At 50.9% G+C, this 18,584-nt stretch overlaps 1 protein-coding gene across 3 annotated transcripts in view; it reads left to right on the top strand.

The window, feature by feature from the left end:
• The window catches only part of INTS1 (integrator complex subunit 1), a 114,509-nt gene that overhangs the window by 25,756 nt on the left and 70,169 nt on the right, over nucleotides 1-18,584 (top strand). For all 3 annotated transcript variants that reach the window (XM_088452025.1, XM_088452026.1, XM_088452024.1), the window contains 4 exons: nucleotides 318-477; nucleotides 636-741; nucleotides 11,059-11,245; nucleotides 11,814-11,959. In XM_088452025.1, coding sequence (XP_088308151.1) covers nucleotides 318-477; nucleotides 636-741; nucleotides 11,059-11,245; nucleotides 11,814-11,959 — 599 coding nt within the window. The remainder of the gene's footprint in view (nucleotides 1-317; nucleotides 478-635; nucleotides 742-11,058; nucleotides 11,246-11,813; nucleotides 11,960-18,584) is intronic.

Here is an 18,584-nt window from a genome sequence, read left to right as displayed (position 1 = left end):
ATATATTGCACCGTCGTACAGCAGATCGTGTAGTGTGTATGGCTATGCAATGTCATTATATCCCATCACCTGGTCGTCCAGGTCTGTACCCAGTGAAAGAGTTTTGATTGGAAGGCTACAGAAGCCAGCCAATCATATGTACTTGACAATCAAGTTATCCTGCCCAACTATTTTCATCCACAGGACAGAACCTGTGAAACTCAATATTAAAGTGGATGTCCAGCCCTGGTGATTTAACTCTGTAACTAAGATCTTTTGAGGCCACTACTTGGTTTCTGCAGCACATTTAATGTTGTCCTCTTTGCTGTTTTTTTAAGGTGTACATAGAAGACTCTTTAGGGGAGAGGATTTGGGTGGACAGCCCTCACTGTAAGATATTTGTTGACAACATTCAGACTGCATTCTGTACAAAGATGCCTCCGAAGAGCATGGCACTTCCCGGAGAGGCCGGGCGAATAGCAGGGGACCTTAGTGCTGGTACGGTCACTGTTATTTTTATGTTTAGTGCGTGTTCATTTCTTGATTGCTTGCAGTATAAATGTATGTTTTCCAGAAGTCATTTACACTGCTAAGCTTATAATTAACTCTACAAGCTGTGAGCAACTGATAGAAAAATCTGTATCTTGTTACTTCAGGCAACAGTCCTCACCCATCCATGACTGAGGAAGAAGACAGCCAAACAGAGTTGCTTATTGCAGAGGAAAAACTGAGCCCGGAGGAGGAGGGCCAGTTAATGTCACGGTATATTATATTTTCCCCCACATCAGTCTCTTAAAAAACATTAACACCTGAATATAAAATCTGTTCTTGTACATCACGTTTTGGCAACCTGTAGTTTTCCAGCTGCTGTTAAAGTAGGAGAATCACAGCTTGTTTGACAGATGAAGCTATAGTGTGACACCTATGTATATGAATATTCTTCCTGCACTGGGAGCACAGGGATGACAATGAGTATAGCCTGGAGAGGAAAGTCTGGGCACCAGACAGTTACAGTATATTTTCCAGCAGGCTCCCTTTTCTCTATACCCCGCCCCAGCCACTGGCAACCAGTTTTAGTTTGGTGCCGGCAGGAGCGGGTACCATTTTGAGGGACTGCTTATGTGGTCCCCCATTACTTTTATTTATTTATTTTATTTTATTTGCTTCAGCTAAACAAGACACTGATTAACCACCAGAGAGGACACTTCACTTTAAAAGAGAGGCCTTTCCGATATGCTTAGACCCTCTTGCAGCTGGGGGAGCTCAGGTTTTGTGGACACAGAAACTCTGTATGCTAGGGTAACCTTGGACTTCAGTCCCCTAGCTGGTGTGGAACTAAAATGTCCAACATGCTTTTACATAGTGTATGTAATTTTATATTTAATTGTGTGAATACTCTGGGAAAATGTCCCTTTTTTCTTTTTTTATTGTCTAAATCCTAGTGTTCATTCTGCACCTGTTAAAACCTGTGCAGTTCCTCTTTCCTGCCTGGGGTGTCGCTCTCTGCTCTGGTTCTTCTAGCGCACAAACTTCTGAATCTCAGCAGTTTGTTGCATCAGATGAGTGCTAGAAGCACCAGAGCAGAGCGTGACACACCAGGCAGGAGAGGTGAACTGCATGAGTTGTGACAGGTGCAGGGTGCTAGAATGAAGACTAAAACCTGAATCCTCCAGTTGTTCAGAATTGAGGGGGTCATTCAGACCCGCTCACGAGCAAGGTTTTCTTGCTAGTGGGTCGATGTTGTTAGACTGCGCATGCGCATGACGGAGGGAGCTCCGTCGTGCGCATGCGTGAGACCCGGCGAGCGACGAGAAATACGTCGCTCGGGGTCTCGCACCAAAGGGGGCGTGATGTCGATGGTGACTGACAGCACGTCCCCTTTGGTGGGTGTGCCGGGGGCGAGGCTGCCAGACGGAGGCGTTCCCATGGGAACGCCTACCATCTGAGTCCGGCCCCACTGACATCAGTAATGATGTCAGTGGGAGTGACTTTGGCTCTGATAGAGCCAAAATCACTTCTGGGCTTGCGGCAGCGAGACCCTACCGCAGGGTCTCGTCGCAAGCCCGATGGTCGCGATGATCTTTGACCATCGCGACCATCATCATGGACGTTCGCTATAGCTGTGGGTGGTCACCCACAGCTATACGAGCGTCCAGGAGGACGCTCCATTTTCATGGAGGAGGGCCCTGATTCAGAGCGAGCGCTCTGGTCAGAGCGTACGGCTCTGAATCAGGCTCTGACTTCTTCAGAAAAGCAACATTGCTCATTTTTTAAATAGATTTTGTTTTATTTTATTTTGCCATCATTGATCAGTAAAGTATATATGTTTCTGTTTGAAATACTAACCACAGACTCAAAGCGCCGCAAATTATTTAGACCCCAATTTCAACAAAAAAAATTACAGTTGTGGCTTTTTCATGTTTCTAATCAGCAATAAGAGCTTTATGCATTTTTTTTATTGAGATGCATTAATTTGACTCCATACATCAGTACTTTCTGTGACGGGATGTCTACTAGGCTGCAAAGATCTGTAAAACCAGCAAGATGCAGGGATCTTACACTTGGTCCAAAAGTTTCTCATTCATCCTATCACATGAGTGGGAACCTTTTGCAGCACAGCAGGATTTTTTACTTTCTATATAATTTTATTTTTTTATTTGGTTCTTGCGGATTAAGGACTCCGCTGGAGGGGTGGCAGGTAGGAGCGCAGCTCCCCAAATGTTTTCTGGCTTCCGGTGCAGACGTTTCCCAGTCTCTGCTGTTTTCTAAAACGGGCACTTCCAGGTGTCAGAACAGCAGTGCAGCCCCACCTATCTCACTGCAATTGAGATGGGGCTTGCAGCAGTATCCCCCTCCCATGCTGCACACCACAGTGCAGGTCATCTAGTGACACATGAATTACCATTTCTACTTCAGGGTCCATAGGGGGTCCACAGGGTTGACCTTGGGGTATAGCTGGATCTGGATCCATGGGCACCACGCAGTTAAAGCTTTAGCTAAAGCTAGCCGGACTCTGGGTACCTCCCTGGACTGCTGCCGGAGTCGCCGGGGATAAGGTAAGCCGCGAGTCGCCGATTAGCGGCGGCTCGCGGGTATTGCCTGCAAATGCAGTCCTTTGCCCCCGGACCGGGGGCTGCTAGCGGTGGCGGCGGGCTCCCCCTCTGAGGAGGAATACCCCGTGGGACCACTAGACCACCAGGGATATATTGGCAAGCGGGAAGCCGGCAAGCTCTGGGGTTAATAGGCTAGCCAGGGGAGGAAGCCTTCCCTGTCTTGCGGCTCCTCCCCTCAGCTCAGTGCGCCTTTCAGCACGCAGTCTGGCGTCGCTGATCTGCAGACTCTTCGGCCACTCCTCCTCTGAGGTCTCTGGTGGCCATTTTCTCTGTGGCAACGCAAATGTCAGGGAGCATGCGGACCGGTTCCCCTGTGTACCTCTCCCTCAATTTAAGGACAGCGTACACAGCACTATAGCCCTCCCAGACACTGAATCTGGGCAGGTTGATTGTGGTGGAAAGGTGCAGTGAGTATATCTTCTCTGCATGGTATGTGACATTTGCTAGTGCTGCCTGTCTGTGCTTATTTTCCGCTTACTGGCAGCTTATACCTGTCCCTTTACTTCTCCTACAAGCCCTACAGGTGTGTGGGGGAGGGGCGTTTCTACAAACCTCACCTATATAAATCACGTATTTGTGAGGTTCGTCACATACAGTTGTGTGCTACACAGTGCCATATTGTGGGCTGTTGTTCAGCACACCGGTGAGTGCGTTTACTTCTGCCCTGTTGCCAGATATATTTTTTTGTCTATATAATATATTCTGTCATGTCAGACTAGGAGGTTGAGCGCTCAGTGGCTCCGGTGTTGGCCTCCTGCGGACGCTGTTCTGCAGGAGTGGATAGGGAGGATTTGTCACAGGATGGCCTGTGTAGTCGGTGCCAGGTGGCTCCTGGCCCATCCAGACCTTCTCTGACGCAGGAACCACCGTGGGCGATGTTTTCTCAAGTGCTGGTGTCTATTGCGGACCGTCTGTCGGTCCCGACTGCTCTCCCTACTAGGGCGTTACCCCAGCTGACCATCCCCCATTCCCCGGGTGTCCCGCAGTTGTTGCGGAGTCCTCCTGGGTCTCAGTCTGTGGGTCCATATACGGGGTTGCCTATGTATATACAGGCTTCCCCTGTGCTGCAGCAGCCTGTGGTACCTTTTCAGGCCCCTATGGCGACTCCTCCACCCTGGGTGGATGTGCTCTCCAACTCCGTGCAAAATTTGGCGGCCGCATCCTCGGCTTTTCAGTCGATGTTGCAGACTGACATGCCTTCTAGGGTTTCAAAACGCCCACTCATGGCGCGGGCGGCTCAGGTATCGGACTCAGAGGGTTCCTCAGATGATGGGGAGGTCCCTGATGACACTGACTCGGACGCCTCGGTCCAGGAAATGGATACCAAGTCGTCCATTAACGTGCGAGCACTGGTTAGGGCGGTGCGAGCCATTCTTCTTATAGAGGATGAGGCACCGGCTCCTAAATCGAAGTATCCTAGTTTAAAAAAAACTAAGGTGGCTTCTGCTGTGTTTCCCCTGTCGGATCAGTTGACGGATCATATGGCGGTAGCTTGGCAGGCGCCCAGTAAGAGATTCCTTCCTCAGAAGCGGTTGGCTTCTAATTATCCCTTCCCTGAGGCACATTGTAAAAAATGGGAAACTCCACCGGCGGTGGATTCCCATGTCACCCGTTTAACTCAGGGCGCTACCTTACCATTACCGTCTACATCATTGCTGAAGGATCCCACGGACAGGAAAGTTGAGGCTTGCTTAAAGTCTATTTACTCCTTCTCCGGGGCGGTGGCCCGACCGTCCATGGCCATCTCCTGGGTGGCCAAGGCCATTGAGGGGTGGGCCAATGCATTGGAAGATACCTTCCTGGACGACGCTCCGGATGTCCAGAGGGCGTTGTTGGGACAGATGAGGGACGCTGCTTCTTACATTGGGGAAGCCTCTTTAGATGCTAGTCTGCTGACTTCGCGGGTATCGGCTGCAGCGGTGTCTGCCCGCCAATCCTTATGGTTGCGGTCCTGGAGAGCGGACTCTGATTCAAAGAAAGGCCTGGAGGCCTTACCTTTCAATGGGGAATTACTATTTGGTCCGGACTTGGACAAAATAGTGGATACCCTGGCTAAATCCAAGTCGGCTTTCCTCCCTTCGGCGGCACTGCCTGCTAAGGTTCGGAGTTCGGCTTTTTGTTCCTTTCGGGTTCAGGGTAAGGCAAAAGGTCAGTCCTTCCCGAGATAGTCGGCGAGTAAGACTGCCTCTAAACCCAAGAAGCAAGCCTTGAGTGCTCGGCGCCCTTCTTCCAAGCAGGAAGATAAACCTGCGGCCTGATGGAACGGGCCTCCCTCTGGGGGACCTCAGAGTGGGAGGCCGACTTCTTCTATTTGCCCAGTGCTGGCACAATACCACCACGGATGCCTGGGTTCGAGAAGTGGTCTCCCAAGGGTACGCCCTGTCTTTTCGGCACAGACCACCCCACCAGTTTTTCTGCACGAGTCCTTCTCAGGACAAGACCAAGGCGTTACAGATTCAGGAGGCTATAGAGTCCTTGCTGAAAGCAGGGGTCATTGTTCCCGTTCCTCAATCACAACGAGGGACGGGGTATTATTCGTCTCTGTTTCTGGTGCAGAAACCCAATGGTTCTCATCGCCCTATCCTCAACTTGAAGTCTCTGAACAAATTCCCAAGTTCAGGATGGAAACGTTACGTTCCATCATTCTGGCGATGGAACCGGGGGATTACATGGTGTCCCTGGATATCCAGGACGCCTACCTCCATGTTCCGATAGCACCTTCGCACCAGCGGTATCTGAGGTTCGCTATCCTTCAACACCACTATCAGTTCCGGGCGCTACCCTTTGGTCTCTCCACGGCACCGAGGGTGTTCATGAAGATTATGGCGGTCATGGCCGCACATCTTCGGAACCAGAATGTACGGCTGCTGCCGTATCTGGGCGACCTCCTGTTGCTGGCGAGCTCCCCGGAGGTACTGTTTCAACATCTCCACCTGACGATCGCTTGCCTGCAAGCACACGGGTGGTTGATAAATTGGAAAAAGTCCTCCCTGATTCCATCACAGCGGATGGTTCATTTGGGAGCCCTGCTGGATTCGCGTCAGCAAAGGATCTTCCTGACTCCGGAGAAGGTCGCCTCCCTACAGCTGTGGATACGCAGTTGCCTGAGCAGTTGCCGCCTGTCGGTCCATTCGGCTATGAGAGTTCTGGGGTCCATGGTGACGACATTCGACATGGTGGAATTTGCCCAGTTCCATTCCTGGCCCCTGCAGGGGCTGATTCTATCGGAATGGAAGGGGTTACTCACCGGATCCGCTCTCAGGTGCTGGTGTTGTCTCCGGAGGTTCGGCAATCTTTGGCTTGGTGGCTTCAGACAGCTCATCTGGTCGAGGGGCTCCCCTTTTGGATCCCGGACTGGGTCCTGCTCACGACGGATGCCAGTCTCCGGGGTTGGGGGGCAGTGACCGGCTCATTGTCTCTCCAGGGTCGTTGGTCTGCGGAAGAAGCACTTCTCCCCATCAACATCCTGGAACTGCGGGCAGTATACAGGGCCCTGCAGTCGTCCGGTCCCGCTCTTCACGGAAGGGCGGTACAGGTGCAGTCCGACAACGCCACCACGGTGGCGTATATCAACCACCAAGGAGGAACTCGCAGTCGGGCAGCGATGTCGGAGGTGTCTCGCATCCTGACTTGGGCGGAGTGACACATTCCAGCCATCTCGGCGGTCTTCATCCCCGGAGTCCTCAATTGGGAAGCGGATTTCCTCAGCCGTCACGACGTGCATCCTGGGGAATGGTCGCTTCACCTAGAGGTGTTTCAGCTACTCGTGGACTGGTCACAATCACAAGTTGCCTGTTTACGGGTCAAGGACGAGAGACGCAGGCGCAAGTCTGGTGGACGCGCTGTCGGTGAAATGGACGTTTCACCTGGCGTATCTGTTTCCTCCGATATCCCTACTTCCTCGGGTTCTGCGGATTCAAGCAGGACGGCGGCACGCTCGTGCTGGTGGCTCCGGCGTGACCCAGACGTCCTTGGTACTCCGATCTCAGGAGCCTCTCCATCGACGCTCCGTACCTTCTTCCTCAGCGTCGGGACCTGTTGTCTCAAGGGCCCTGCCTTTACCCGGATCTTGGTCGGCTGTCTTTGACGGCGTGGCTCTTGAGACAGCCATCTTTAGGTCTCGGGGCTTCTCCACTTACTTTCAGTGGTGTGAGTCCAGACATTATGATCCTCAGGTGTTCCGAGTTTCTAGGATCTTGGAATTTCTTCAATCAGGATTGGACCTCGGCTTACGCCTTGCATCTCTGAAGGTTCATGTGTCCGCCTTGTCCGTGTGGTTTCAACGGCGGACTGCAATACTGCCGGATGTTCACACCTTTTTCCAAGGTGTTCTCAGGATCCAGCCTCCCTTTGTGCCTCCTGTGGCTCCTTGGGACTTGGCGGTGGTTCTACGGGTCCTGCAGGGTCCTCCGTTTGAGCCTCTTGAGTCGGTGGAGCTCAAGTGGCTGATATTTAAGACTGTTTTTCTCCTGGCAATTGCTTCGGCCAGGAGGATGTCTGAATTGGGGGCGCTTTCCTGTCGCCCTCCTTTCCTGATTTTTCGCCAGGACAGAGCGGTGCTCCGCACTCGTCTTGAGTTTTTGCCCAAAATGGTCTCGAAGTTCCACATTAATCAGGAACTTGTTGTGCCAGCTTTTCAGTCCCCTGATCTTTCAGCTGGTGAGACTTCCTTAGATGTGGTCCGGGCGCTTAGAATCTATGTGGACCGGACGGCTTCGGTTAGGAAGTCTGATTCCTTGTTCATCCTCTTTGGTTTTCACAAGAGGGGTTGGCCTGCCAACAAACAAACGTTAGCCCGTTGGCTTCGTTCCGTTATTTGTGGGGCTTATGCACAGGAGGGTTTACCTGTGCCAGCCTCTGTTAAGGTTCATTCCACTCGTTCTGTGGGTCCCTCTTGGGCTGCTAGACGTGGCGCCTCTGCTGTTCAGCTGTGTAAGGCGGCCACTTGGTCTTCAATTCAAACGTTTTTGAGGTTCTATGCGTTTGACACCTTCGCCTCTCAGGATGCATCCTTTGGGCGCCGGGTGCTCCTTTCAGCACAGGAGCGTCCCCGCCCTTAGTTGAACTGCTTTGGGACATCCCCAAGGTCAACCCTGTGGACCCCCTATGGACCCTGAAGTAGAAAACAAGAGATATGGTAAGAACTTACCTTTGTTATCTCTGTTTTTACGAAGTCCATAGGGTCCACAGGGCGCCCGCCCTGACGCACCTGGCTTCAAATGGGCTGTGTGGCTGGTCACCGGTTTTCCGTCTCCCATTTCTGTGAGTATGGTTTCTTGTCTGTTCCAGTCTTCCTTCTCTCTGTTTAGTCTCCTCCTCCGGCCTTGGCTGCTTACCAACTGAGGTGCTGTGGCTCGGGGGCGGGGTATAGAGGAGGACGGACCCAAGTGCATCCTGGGAGCAGCTAAAGCTTTAACTGCGTGGTGCCCATGGATCCAGATCCAGCTATACCCCAAGGTCAACCCTGTGGACCCTATGGACTTCGTAGAAACAGAGATAACAAAGGTAAGTTCTTACCATATCTCTTGTTATTCTTTATGCTGACTCTATGTATATGTCTTAAGTTGCCTGGTTATATAATGTTATTCTCATTTATTAGATTGAGTACTGCATTACATAGTTAAGTTCTGTTCAGCTGCTCTTCCACATATACATGGAGTCCTAATGTCATAGTCTTAGACTCTGCCGTAGTGTTATGGTGCATACACACGGTCAGATTTTTCTTCAGATCTGAACGATAACGATTTAAAAAAATAATTCAATCATTCATATCTGAAGGAAAATCTGACATGTCTGAACGATGCGCGTTTCCGATGGTCAGATAACGATATCTGACATCTGATGTGTTTGCAGTCAGTTTTGGACGATTTTAGTCATTTTAATGCAGTCAAAAATCGTTCGTAGTTCAAATCGTTTGCAAAACCGTTCAAATCGTTCAATCGTTCATCTGACAGTGTGTATGCTCCATTAGATTGAGTACTATATTTTTTGGCTCATGTTTTGTCACGTTGCTCCTTTATCCAATATAGATTGAATGCAGACTTTTCTGGCTCATGTTATATTAAGTTCCTCTCTCACTCTGGAGATTTGGTTCTTTCTTAAAGGTTCACATGTTTTGTTATGTTACTCTGTCACTGTGTTTTTCCTGTTAACCTACTATGTCATGTTCTTCTCAGCCCTGTAGATTTCATTCTGTGTTCAGGACCCGCGTGCTATGGCTCATTACTCTCTCACCCTGTGTGGTGTGAGGGGCTGATTCACAGATGGACGCTAATGCCACCACAGCTACGAACTTGTATGTAGCGGTTGTGCAAAAATATGCAAATGTATAAGCCGCCGGGGTTTGTATCAGGACCCTCAACTGGCGGCTTGGCAATTCGAAGTGATTGTGGACAAAGACGCAGCATCTGTCGTCTATTGGACTTCTAAGTAAACCTACGATCGCACAGAATGGCCGCCGGATAGTCCGGAGCCATTTTTACTATGTGCCGTGCCGGATCGCAGGCAGAGACATGCCCTGGAAACGGTCATGACACGCCTGCGTTTGAGTGGCTAACCCCTCCTTTTGCCACCCCCAAACTGACAAAGCCTGTCAATCACTTTGCAAATAAATCGTCATTGCGAGCGACAACGTTAATGGAACTTGATGCAGGCATTGTGCGACTCATACGCAGACCACTGACAATCGCTGAACTGCGTAAACATAGTCATTGCGTCCATCTTTGAAACAGGTCCTGAGTACTGACGTTTGCAATTCGCATGTAATGGGTCATTACCCTCTCACCCTGTGTAGCTTGAGTATTGAGGGTTTCTATCTTGCCTGTTATGTCACATTACTCTCTCACCCTGCATAGATTGAGTTTTGACTTCAGGGATCACATGCTTCGTCTAGTTACTCTCACTATGGGGTTGCCCATGGCAACCAATCAGATTCTAGCTTCTAGAAGGGGCTAGATAAATGTTATGTAGAATCTGATTGGTTGCCATGGTTCATATGTTTTGTAGTACTACTCTCTCTCACCCTGTCTGGATTGTTTACTAGCGTCTGAGGGCACATTTCATGTTCCTGTCTCACCATGTGTAGATTGTATATGGACTTCTCTCCTTGCCCAGATTGCGAACTGGCTTCTGAGCTCACGCCTTTGGTCACGATACTCTCACCATAGCTAGTTCAATGCTGACTACATAGCTTAAGTGGCCTGTTGCGGTACTCTCTCCATGTCTGTACTGAGTACATTCTTCTTAAATCACATGTTTGGTCCTGGATTTTTCTTCCATGTTTATGATCTAAGGGGTTTGTTTCCTGCCTCACTTGTCTGGAAAATTCCTCACATGTTGGTTGATTATGGGCTCCCTGGCTTGTGAGACAATGTCATTGTACTCTTTCTTTCTGTATAAATTCAGTAAGAGCTTTTTGGTTATGGTATTTTGGTTATGCTACTGTGCTATATCCATGCCCAAAGGCAATCTAACTGCATAATTCATATATTCTCCCAATTCTCCCAATACTCTCTCCATTCTAGCTTGCTGGCTGTTTCATTATGCTACCATGTTTGGTAGTTATGCTGTCTCCAGATCATCTATTGAGTACTAAGGTAGCAGATGTGTTCTGTCCCTTCCTGTTGAGCCCAGATTATATTTCTGTCTTTGTATCTTTACTCATAGCTACTACCTCAGGGTACTCTTTACTTTCGATTGAGCACTGTGTTATTGTAAAACTTGCTATATCTGAGTACTAACTGATCATACGATGTACAGTATGTCGGTACTATCTCCCTGAAGTACTTGCTTTTCACCCAAACAAACTTGTGACTGTACTTTCTCAACATTTTGTGTAGTGCTGACTTTGCTAGAGGCTGGGTACTCGTCAGAATTTCTTGCATGTTGTCCTAGCATGATTAGCTAATGTTGACTTTGTAATGGTCTTTGCTGAATCTTTCTCATGGATTTTATTGGTTCTCTTAAGATATGATGACTTGGCTGAGGGTGTGGAGGAGTATGTACTAGACATGCTAAAAGACCAGCTCAACCGGCGGCAGCCCATGGATAATGTCTCCAGGAATCTCCTTCGCCTGCTGACTTCCACCTGCGGCTACAAGGAGGTGCGACTTATGGCAATACAGAGACTGGAGATGTGGCTGCAGAATCCAAAGGTATACTCCTGAATCAGTGCTTCTATTCTGCTTCCAAGCACAGCATCATTGTGTACAAATTGTCTCAGAATGCTGCAAGTTAGATGGAGAGATGATCAGAAAAAAATGTAAATAAAATCTATATACTGTATGTACTGACAGTGCAGTAACATTACTGCCATCTAGATGGCTCTCCACAGTGAATGCTTTAGATACTTCTGTCATTTAGGCAAATTTGTTTTTCTGTTGCCTTGTGTATATACAATAGTGTGTCCAGACCTGGATTTATCTGTCGTATCCAAGGGCAACAGACATTTAAAAAAAAAAATATTGATAGGAGAATTCACAGTAGGTGTAGTTTCCCTTTGAAAATCAGGATAAGAGCTTTCAATGACAAGGGCTAGACTGGTCCCATGTACCAGAGTTTTTTTTCATTGCCTACCATTTTTATTTATTTCTTTTTTAATACAGACACAGTAAGTTGCACAGTTTAGAGAGATTTGATATAACAGTCATATTGCTTTTGTCTTCTTTTGGCTGATCCTTTTCAGTCAGTGGTAACTTTTATCATCTTGTTTATTGCAAATAGCTGACTCGTCCAGCCCAGGACCTCCTCATGTCTGTCTGCGTGAACTGCAACACTCAAGGCACTGAAGATATGGAAGTCATTTCTAACTTGATCAAAATCCGACTTAAGCCGAAAGTTCTTCTCAACCATTACATGTTGTCTGTGCGGTAAGATGAATTCAGAATGTGATCTCATTGAATACAGTGCTGTTGTGCTGGATCATACCGGCATTCCGTCTGTTTTGCTGGCACCCCATAATCACCAGCAACGCAGAATTTTCCCTCTCCCTTGATAGAGGTCCGTGTGAGTTGCCATTTACGGTGTCAAGTAGAGAAAAATATATATTTCTTTAACCAATTCATTTATTGTAAACCCCCCCCCCCCCCCCCCCCTAAAGAAAGTTGTTTTTTTCTACTTCAGGGTCCATAGGGTATCCACAGGATACCTTGGGGTATAGGTGTGATGTCAGTCGCAGGGCACCAAAGAGTTAAGCTTTCAGCCTCCCAGGATGCACTAGGTCCCCCTCCTATACCCCGCCCCCGAGCCAAGGCACCTCAGTTTAGTTTGGTGCCCGGCCGGAGTCGGGTGCACCTGTTGGAGTGGGGGCTAGAAGAGCCCCTGAAGCTTTTTCTTCATGCAGCTGTGGCTGCACATCTGGATGAACAGCATGGACAGTCAGTCCTGACGTCCATGCTGTCTTCCCTACACCCCGCCGGTACCAGAACGCCGGTACTGATCCGGGGATGCTGGTGGGCATCTGGGGTCACAGCTAGCGGTGACCCCAGATGTTCCGGACCATGGCCGGATTCAAGGGGGACAGAGGTAAGCAGCGGGGTCCCGCGGTGGGTCCCCGCTGATCACATGGTCCTAAGTCCCCAGGCAGGGGGCTCCCTGGGGACTGGCTGCAGCGTGGAGCCAGGCGACCAACCTGCGCTTCCACTACCCCCTGGGACAGCGGACCACAGCAGACCGGTAGCGCTGCGGCGTCCCAGGGGTTAAATGCATGCCAGGGGAGCGCGCCTTCCCTGTCTCACAGCCGGCGCCTCCCCCGCTGCACACAGCCCTCTCTGCACTGTGCTGACTGGCCCTGTGTCAGCGCTCCTCCCCCAGGCCAGCCTTCTCTCTGCTCCTCGGCGGCCATCTTTTCAGAAGCATGGTGAACGCTGCTGGAAGCCTGCATTGGAAGCATCGTGGTCTGGGTCCCCCCGCATACCTCTCCTCCGCTGTGGTCAAGTCTGTGTATGCAGCGCTGTGTCCTACCAGGCCCTGTGTCTGTGTAGTTGAGTGATCAGCGCTGTTAGTGCAGGAATTGATTTTCTTTGCATTGTATGTGACTGTGCTAGCGCTGCTGCCTGTAACTTTTCTTCTCAAGACTGTCAGCTTTATTACTGTCCCTGTTCTTTCTGCTAAGCCCTTGCGGTGCGGTGCTTCAGGGTGGTCTCTCGCCTATTTAATATATAATTGGTGAGAGGGGTCACATACGTGGTGCCATCATGTCTGAAAGTGATTTTCCCCTCCGGCTACAGTGTACCACGTGTAAAGTACCGTTAGCGGAGGGGGAGGGTAGCGCGGAGGGCCTTTGCCGGCAGTGTTTGTTCATGGTGCGGCCTCTTACGGTCACAGCACCGGTACAGGAGCCGCCCTGGGCTTGTTTCGCTCAGGCGCTAACAGCTTTAGTGGGCCAGTTAGCTCCGCAGCCCGCGTTTGCTCCGATGGGTTTGTCCCAGCAGTCTGTGGTGTCGTCACCCATGCAGGGTTTCCCACGACAATTGGTGGTACCCCACAGTCTCCCTATTTCCCCGCTCCCGGTTTCTCAGGAGCCAGCGTGGGTTAACTCCCTGACGAGTTCTGTACAGCACTTGTCGGATGTGTTGCAAGGGGAGTCTGTGATGCGGCCTCATAAACGGCCGGTGGCGTCTCTGTCCGCTCCTTATAAGGATGACGAGGGGACGTCTGATGATGGGGAGATTCTGGATCCTTACGATCAGGAACCTCTCCATACTAAGGATGCTGATGCTAAGTCCAAAGTATATATTCCTGGACTTATTCGGGCAGTCCGCACAGCCTTGGTGATTGAGGACGAAGTTCCCCCAGCGGCTAAGTCTAAGTATGCCTTTTTCAAAGAAGTGAAGGGCGATGCCACAGTCTTTCCTCTTTCGGGTCAGTTGGTGGACCATTTAGAGGAGGCGTGGAAACAGCCTGGCAAAAGATACCAGCCGCAGCGACGCCTGGCGGTGGCTTATTCGTTCGCGGATAATTATTTTGCTAAGTGGGAATCCCCTCCACAGGTGGATTCTCACGTGACCCGTCTTGTCCGTAGTGCCACATTGCCGATGCCATCCATGTCCTCCCTTAAGGATGCTACGGACCGCAAGGTGGAAATCTGCCTGAAGTCCGCTTATTCCCTTGCAGGGGGGGCAGCACGGCCGGCTATGGCCATTTGCTGGGTTGCCAGAGCGATGGAGCGCTGGGCGGATTCATTAGAGGCTTCTTTTGATTCCGACTGTCCGGCCGAACAGGCGGAGTTGATTGGCAATCTCCGTGATTCGGCCACCTACATCAACGAGGCGGCTCTAGACATTAGTACTCTGGTGTCTAGAATTTCTTCAGCAGCGGTAGCTGCTCGTCGCACCTTGTGGCTGCGATCCTGGAAGGCGGACGCAGATTCCAAGAAGGGTCTGGAAGCGTTGCCGTTTACCGGAGAAGTTCTCTTCGGTCCGGATCTGGATAAGATTGTGGCCACGCTGGCAGCAGCCAAATCGGCTTGTCTCCCGTCGGCCGCTGCTCCTTCTGGTTCTGGACCATCGTCCTTTCGGTCATCTAGGGCCCAGGGCAGGCCCAAACCACAGTCGTTTCCTCGTCAGGCTGGCCCTAGGAAATCGGTCAAGCCCCGGAAGCAGGCATGGAGTACCAGATGACAAGCCTGCGGCCTGACGGTCCGGGCCTCCCTTTGGGGGATCCCAGGGTGGGAGGCCGCCTGCTGCAGTTCGCCCAGTGTTGGTCGGTCACTACGACAGACACTTGGGTTCTGGAGGTGGTCTCCCGCGGGTACGCCCTCTCCTTCCGGCACAGACCCCCGGCTCGATTCTTCACCACGGGTCTACCATCAGACCGGAACAAGGCTACGGAGCTGCGGAAGGTATTGCACACTATGCTCCAGGCTGGAGTTATAGTGCCTGTTCCATTCTCCCAGGGGGGCCAGGGTTTCTATTCAAATCTTTTTTTGGTACAGAAACCCAATGGGTCGTATCGTCCGATTCTCAACCTCAAAGCACTCAACAAGTCTTTGCGGGTACCGAAGTTTCGGATGGAGACCCTACGGTCCATCATTCTGGCACTGGAACCTGGGGACTACATGGTGTCATTGGACATACAGGACGCTTACCTGCATGTCCCTATTCTTTTGCGCCATCAACAGTTCCTCAGGTTTGCAATCCGCAGCGACCACTTCCAGTTTCGGGCGTTACCTTTTGGCCTGGCGACAACACCACGTGTTTTCACCAAGGTGATGGCGGTCATGGCGGCTTCTCTGCGGCTGCAGGGAGTCCGCATGTTGCCGTACTTGGACGACCTGTTATTGGTGGCGGGATCTCCAGAGCTCCTGTTACGCCACTTGGACCTGACCATTGCCCTGCTGCAACGGCACGGCAGGCTAATCAACTGGCAGAAGTCCACTCTAATCCCGTCTCGGAGGATTCTGCATCTTGGAGCCTTATTGGACTCGGGACAGCAAAAGATCTTCGTGACGGAGGAAAAGATCTCTGCTTTACAGTCAAGGGTGCGCAGTTGTCTGCACAGCCGCCGGGTGTCTCTACACTCGGCGATGAGGTTACTGGGCTCCATGGTGTCGGTGTTCGACATGGTGGAATATGCCCAGTTTCACTCCAGACCTCTGCAGCACCTGATCCTGTCAAAGTGGAACGGGCTGCCTCAGTCTCTGAAGTCCCAGACGATTGTGTTCACCCCAGAGGTTCGCCTGTCCCTTGCTTGGTGGTTACAGACGACCCACCTCAGCGAGGGACGTCCGTTCTGGGTTCCAAATTGGGTCCTGTTGACAACGGACGCCAGTTTTCGGGGCTGGGGAGCAGTTTCGGGTCCACATTTGTTCCAGGGCAGGTGGACGCCGACAGAAGCGGAGCTTCCAATCAATATCTTGGAACTCCGTGCGGTCTTCAATGCTCTCCAGCAGGCACATCGGTTTCTCCAGGGTCACCCGGTACAGGTCCAGTCGGACAACGCTACCACTGTGGCCTACATAAACAGGCAAGGAGGAACCCGAAGCCGGGCGGCTCTCGTAGAGGTGTCTCGGATCCTGGTTTGGGCGGAGCGCAATCTTCCGGCCATATCAGCGGTCTTCATCCCGGGAGTGCTCAATTGGGAGGCGGACTTTCTAAGTCGCCAGGACGTTCATCCGGGGGAATGGTCCCTGCACCCGGACGTTTTTCAACTACTGGTGGACAGATGGGGTCTTCCAGTGATCGACCTCATGGCGTCTCGGCACAACAACAAGTTGCCGGTGTACGGGTCTCGCACAAGAGACGAAGGGGCGTCTCTGGTGGATGCTCTGTCCGTCCGGTGGACGTTCCGGTTCGCATACCTATTCCCTCCGGTCTCCCTTCTTCCACGGGTAATCCGGAAATTCAAACAGGAAGGAGGGACGCTCCTGTTGATAGCTCCCGCGTGGCCCCGACGGCACTGGTTCTCAGACCTTCAGGGTCTGTCCGTGGACAGGCCTCTGCGGTTGCCGCTACGACCGGACCTCCTGTCTCGGGGTCCTTGTCGTCACCCGGACCTGACTCGGCTGTCTTTGACGGCGTGGCTGTTGAGACGGCCATGCTGAGGTCCCGGGGGTTTTCCAGCTCTGTGGTGCGTACCATGTTGCGAGCTCGGAAACCGTCTTCCGCGAGGATATACCATCGCGTGTGGCATACGTTCTTCCAGTGGTGTCGACCGAGAGGTTATGCACCGCGGGAGTTTCGTCTGTCTCGGATTCTCGCCTTCCTGCAAGCGGGAATAGATCATGGGCTTCGCCTTGCTTCTTTGAAGGTACCGGTTTCGGCCCTGTCTGTCTGGTTTCACCGTAGGATTGCTACAATCCCGGATGTGCACACCTTTATGCAAGGTGTTGTCCGCATTCAGCCGCCCTTTGTGGCGCCTTGGGATTTGGCTGTGGTCCTGAGGGCTCTCCAAGGACCGCCGTTTGAACCACTGGGATCAGTGGATCTTAAATGGCTAACAGCTAAGACTGTTTTCCTTCTGGCTATTGCTTCGGCCAGACGTGTTTCTGAGTTAGGGGCTCTTTCTTGTAGACCCCCTTTCTTGGTTTTTCATGGGAACAGGGCAGTACTCCGCACTCGGCCCGAGTTTCTTCCCAAAGTTGTTTCCCAGTTTCATGTTAACGAGGAAATCGTTGTTCCGGCCTTTAACTCACCGGGTCTTTCCCTGGGTGAGGCCTCTTTGGATGTTGTGCGGGCCTTAAGGACTTATGTTGACCGCACTTCTTCGTTTAGGAAGTCGGACGCTTTGTTTGTCCTCTATGGCTTCCGTAAAAAGGGTTGGCCTGCTTCAAAGCAAACTTTGGCAGCCTGGATCCGTATGGCTATTTCTGAAGCTTATCTTCATGAAGGCCTACCGGTTCCTCCTTCTCTGAAGGCTCATTCCACTAGGTCTGTGGGTCCTTCGTGGGCAGCTCGACGTGGTGCCTCTGCAGTCCAGATCTGCAAGGCTGCTACGTGGTCCTCTGTCCATACCTTCGTGAGGTATTACAGGTTTGACACCTTCGCCTCTCAGGATGCTTCCTTCGGGCGGCGGATTCTCCTTTCTGCACAGGAGCGTCCCCACCCTTAAAGGATACTGCTTTGGGACATCCCCAAGGTATCCTGTGGATACCCTATGGACCCTGAAGTAGAAAATATGAGATATGGTAAGAACTTACCCTTGTTATCTCTATTTCTACGAAGTCCATAGGGTTCCACAGGACTCCCGCCCTGTCGCACCTGTGCTGCAGATGGGCTTTGCTTTGGATCCCCGCTTTTCCCTCTCCCTCTGGTGAGAATATGATTCTTGTATGTGTCCAGATCTTTGTTCTCTCTCTTCCTTCTCCTCCTCCGGCCTATGGCTTGGTAACTAACTGAGGTGCCTTGGCTCGGGGGCGGGGTATAGGAGGGGGACCTAGTGCATTCTGGGAGGCTGAAAGCTTAACTCTTTGGTGCCCTGCGACTGACGTCACACCTATACCCCAAGGTATCCTGTGGAACCCTATGGACTTCGTAGAAATAGAGATAACAAGGGTAAGTTCTTACCATATCTCATATTATTATTAATTTGTTAATTTCAGCTGACATTTGATAGTTAAGCTTCATTTTTTAAATCAGGTTTTATGTGTCGCTTATGGAAAATAAAATTTTCATTTATTTGTAATATTGTAGGTTGTTATTGTTGCTGCATTTCACTTTGTATTTATATTTGGTGTGCATTTATGTTTGCTGCTATTTGCTTTATTAAGTCTTTGGGGTCAATCCAAATAGGTGCGATTTACGAGTAGCGAGTTTCTTGAAACTTGCAGACTTCGCACGAATGAGCGCTTCTGAGAATTTTCCAATACAATTAAAAATGTCTATTCGCGATACTCGCAGCAGAGGTTTACGAATTGACTGGCAAATGTGATGTGAGAGAAGTGCATGAAAAAGTGGGGAGACCATCCTGGATCTCCCAAAATTTATAGTTTCGTTAGCAGGACCGTATAGAAGGCTGTTTGTGGGCATTAGAAAAGTACTGTAGGTTTTTAAATGG

Source organism: Taudactylus pleione, unplaced genomic scaffold (genome assembly GCF_031769625.1).
Source record: "Taudactylus pleione unplaced genomic scaffold, aTauple2 ptg000032l, whole genome shotgun sequence".
NCBI lineage: Eukaryota > Metazoa > Chordata > Amphibia > Anura > Myobatrachidae > Taudactylus > Taudactylus pleione.
This window is presented reverse-complemented; position numbering and strand designations above follow the sequence as displayed.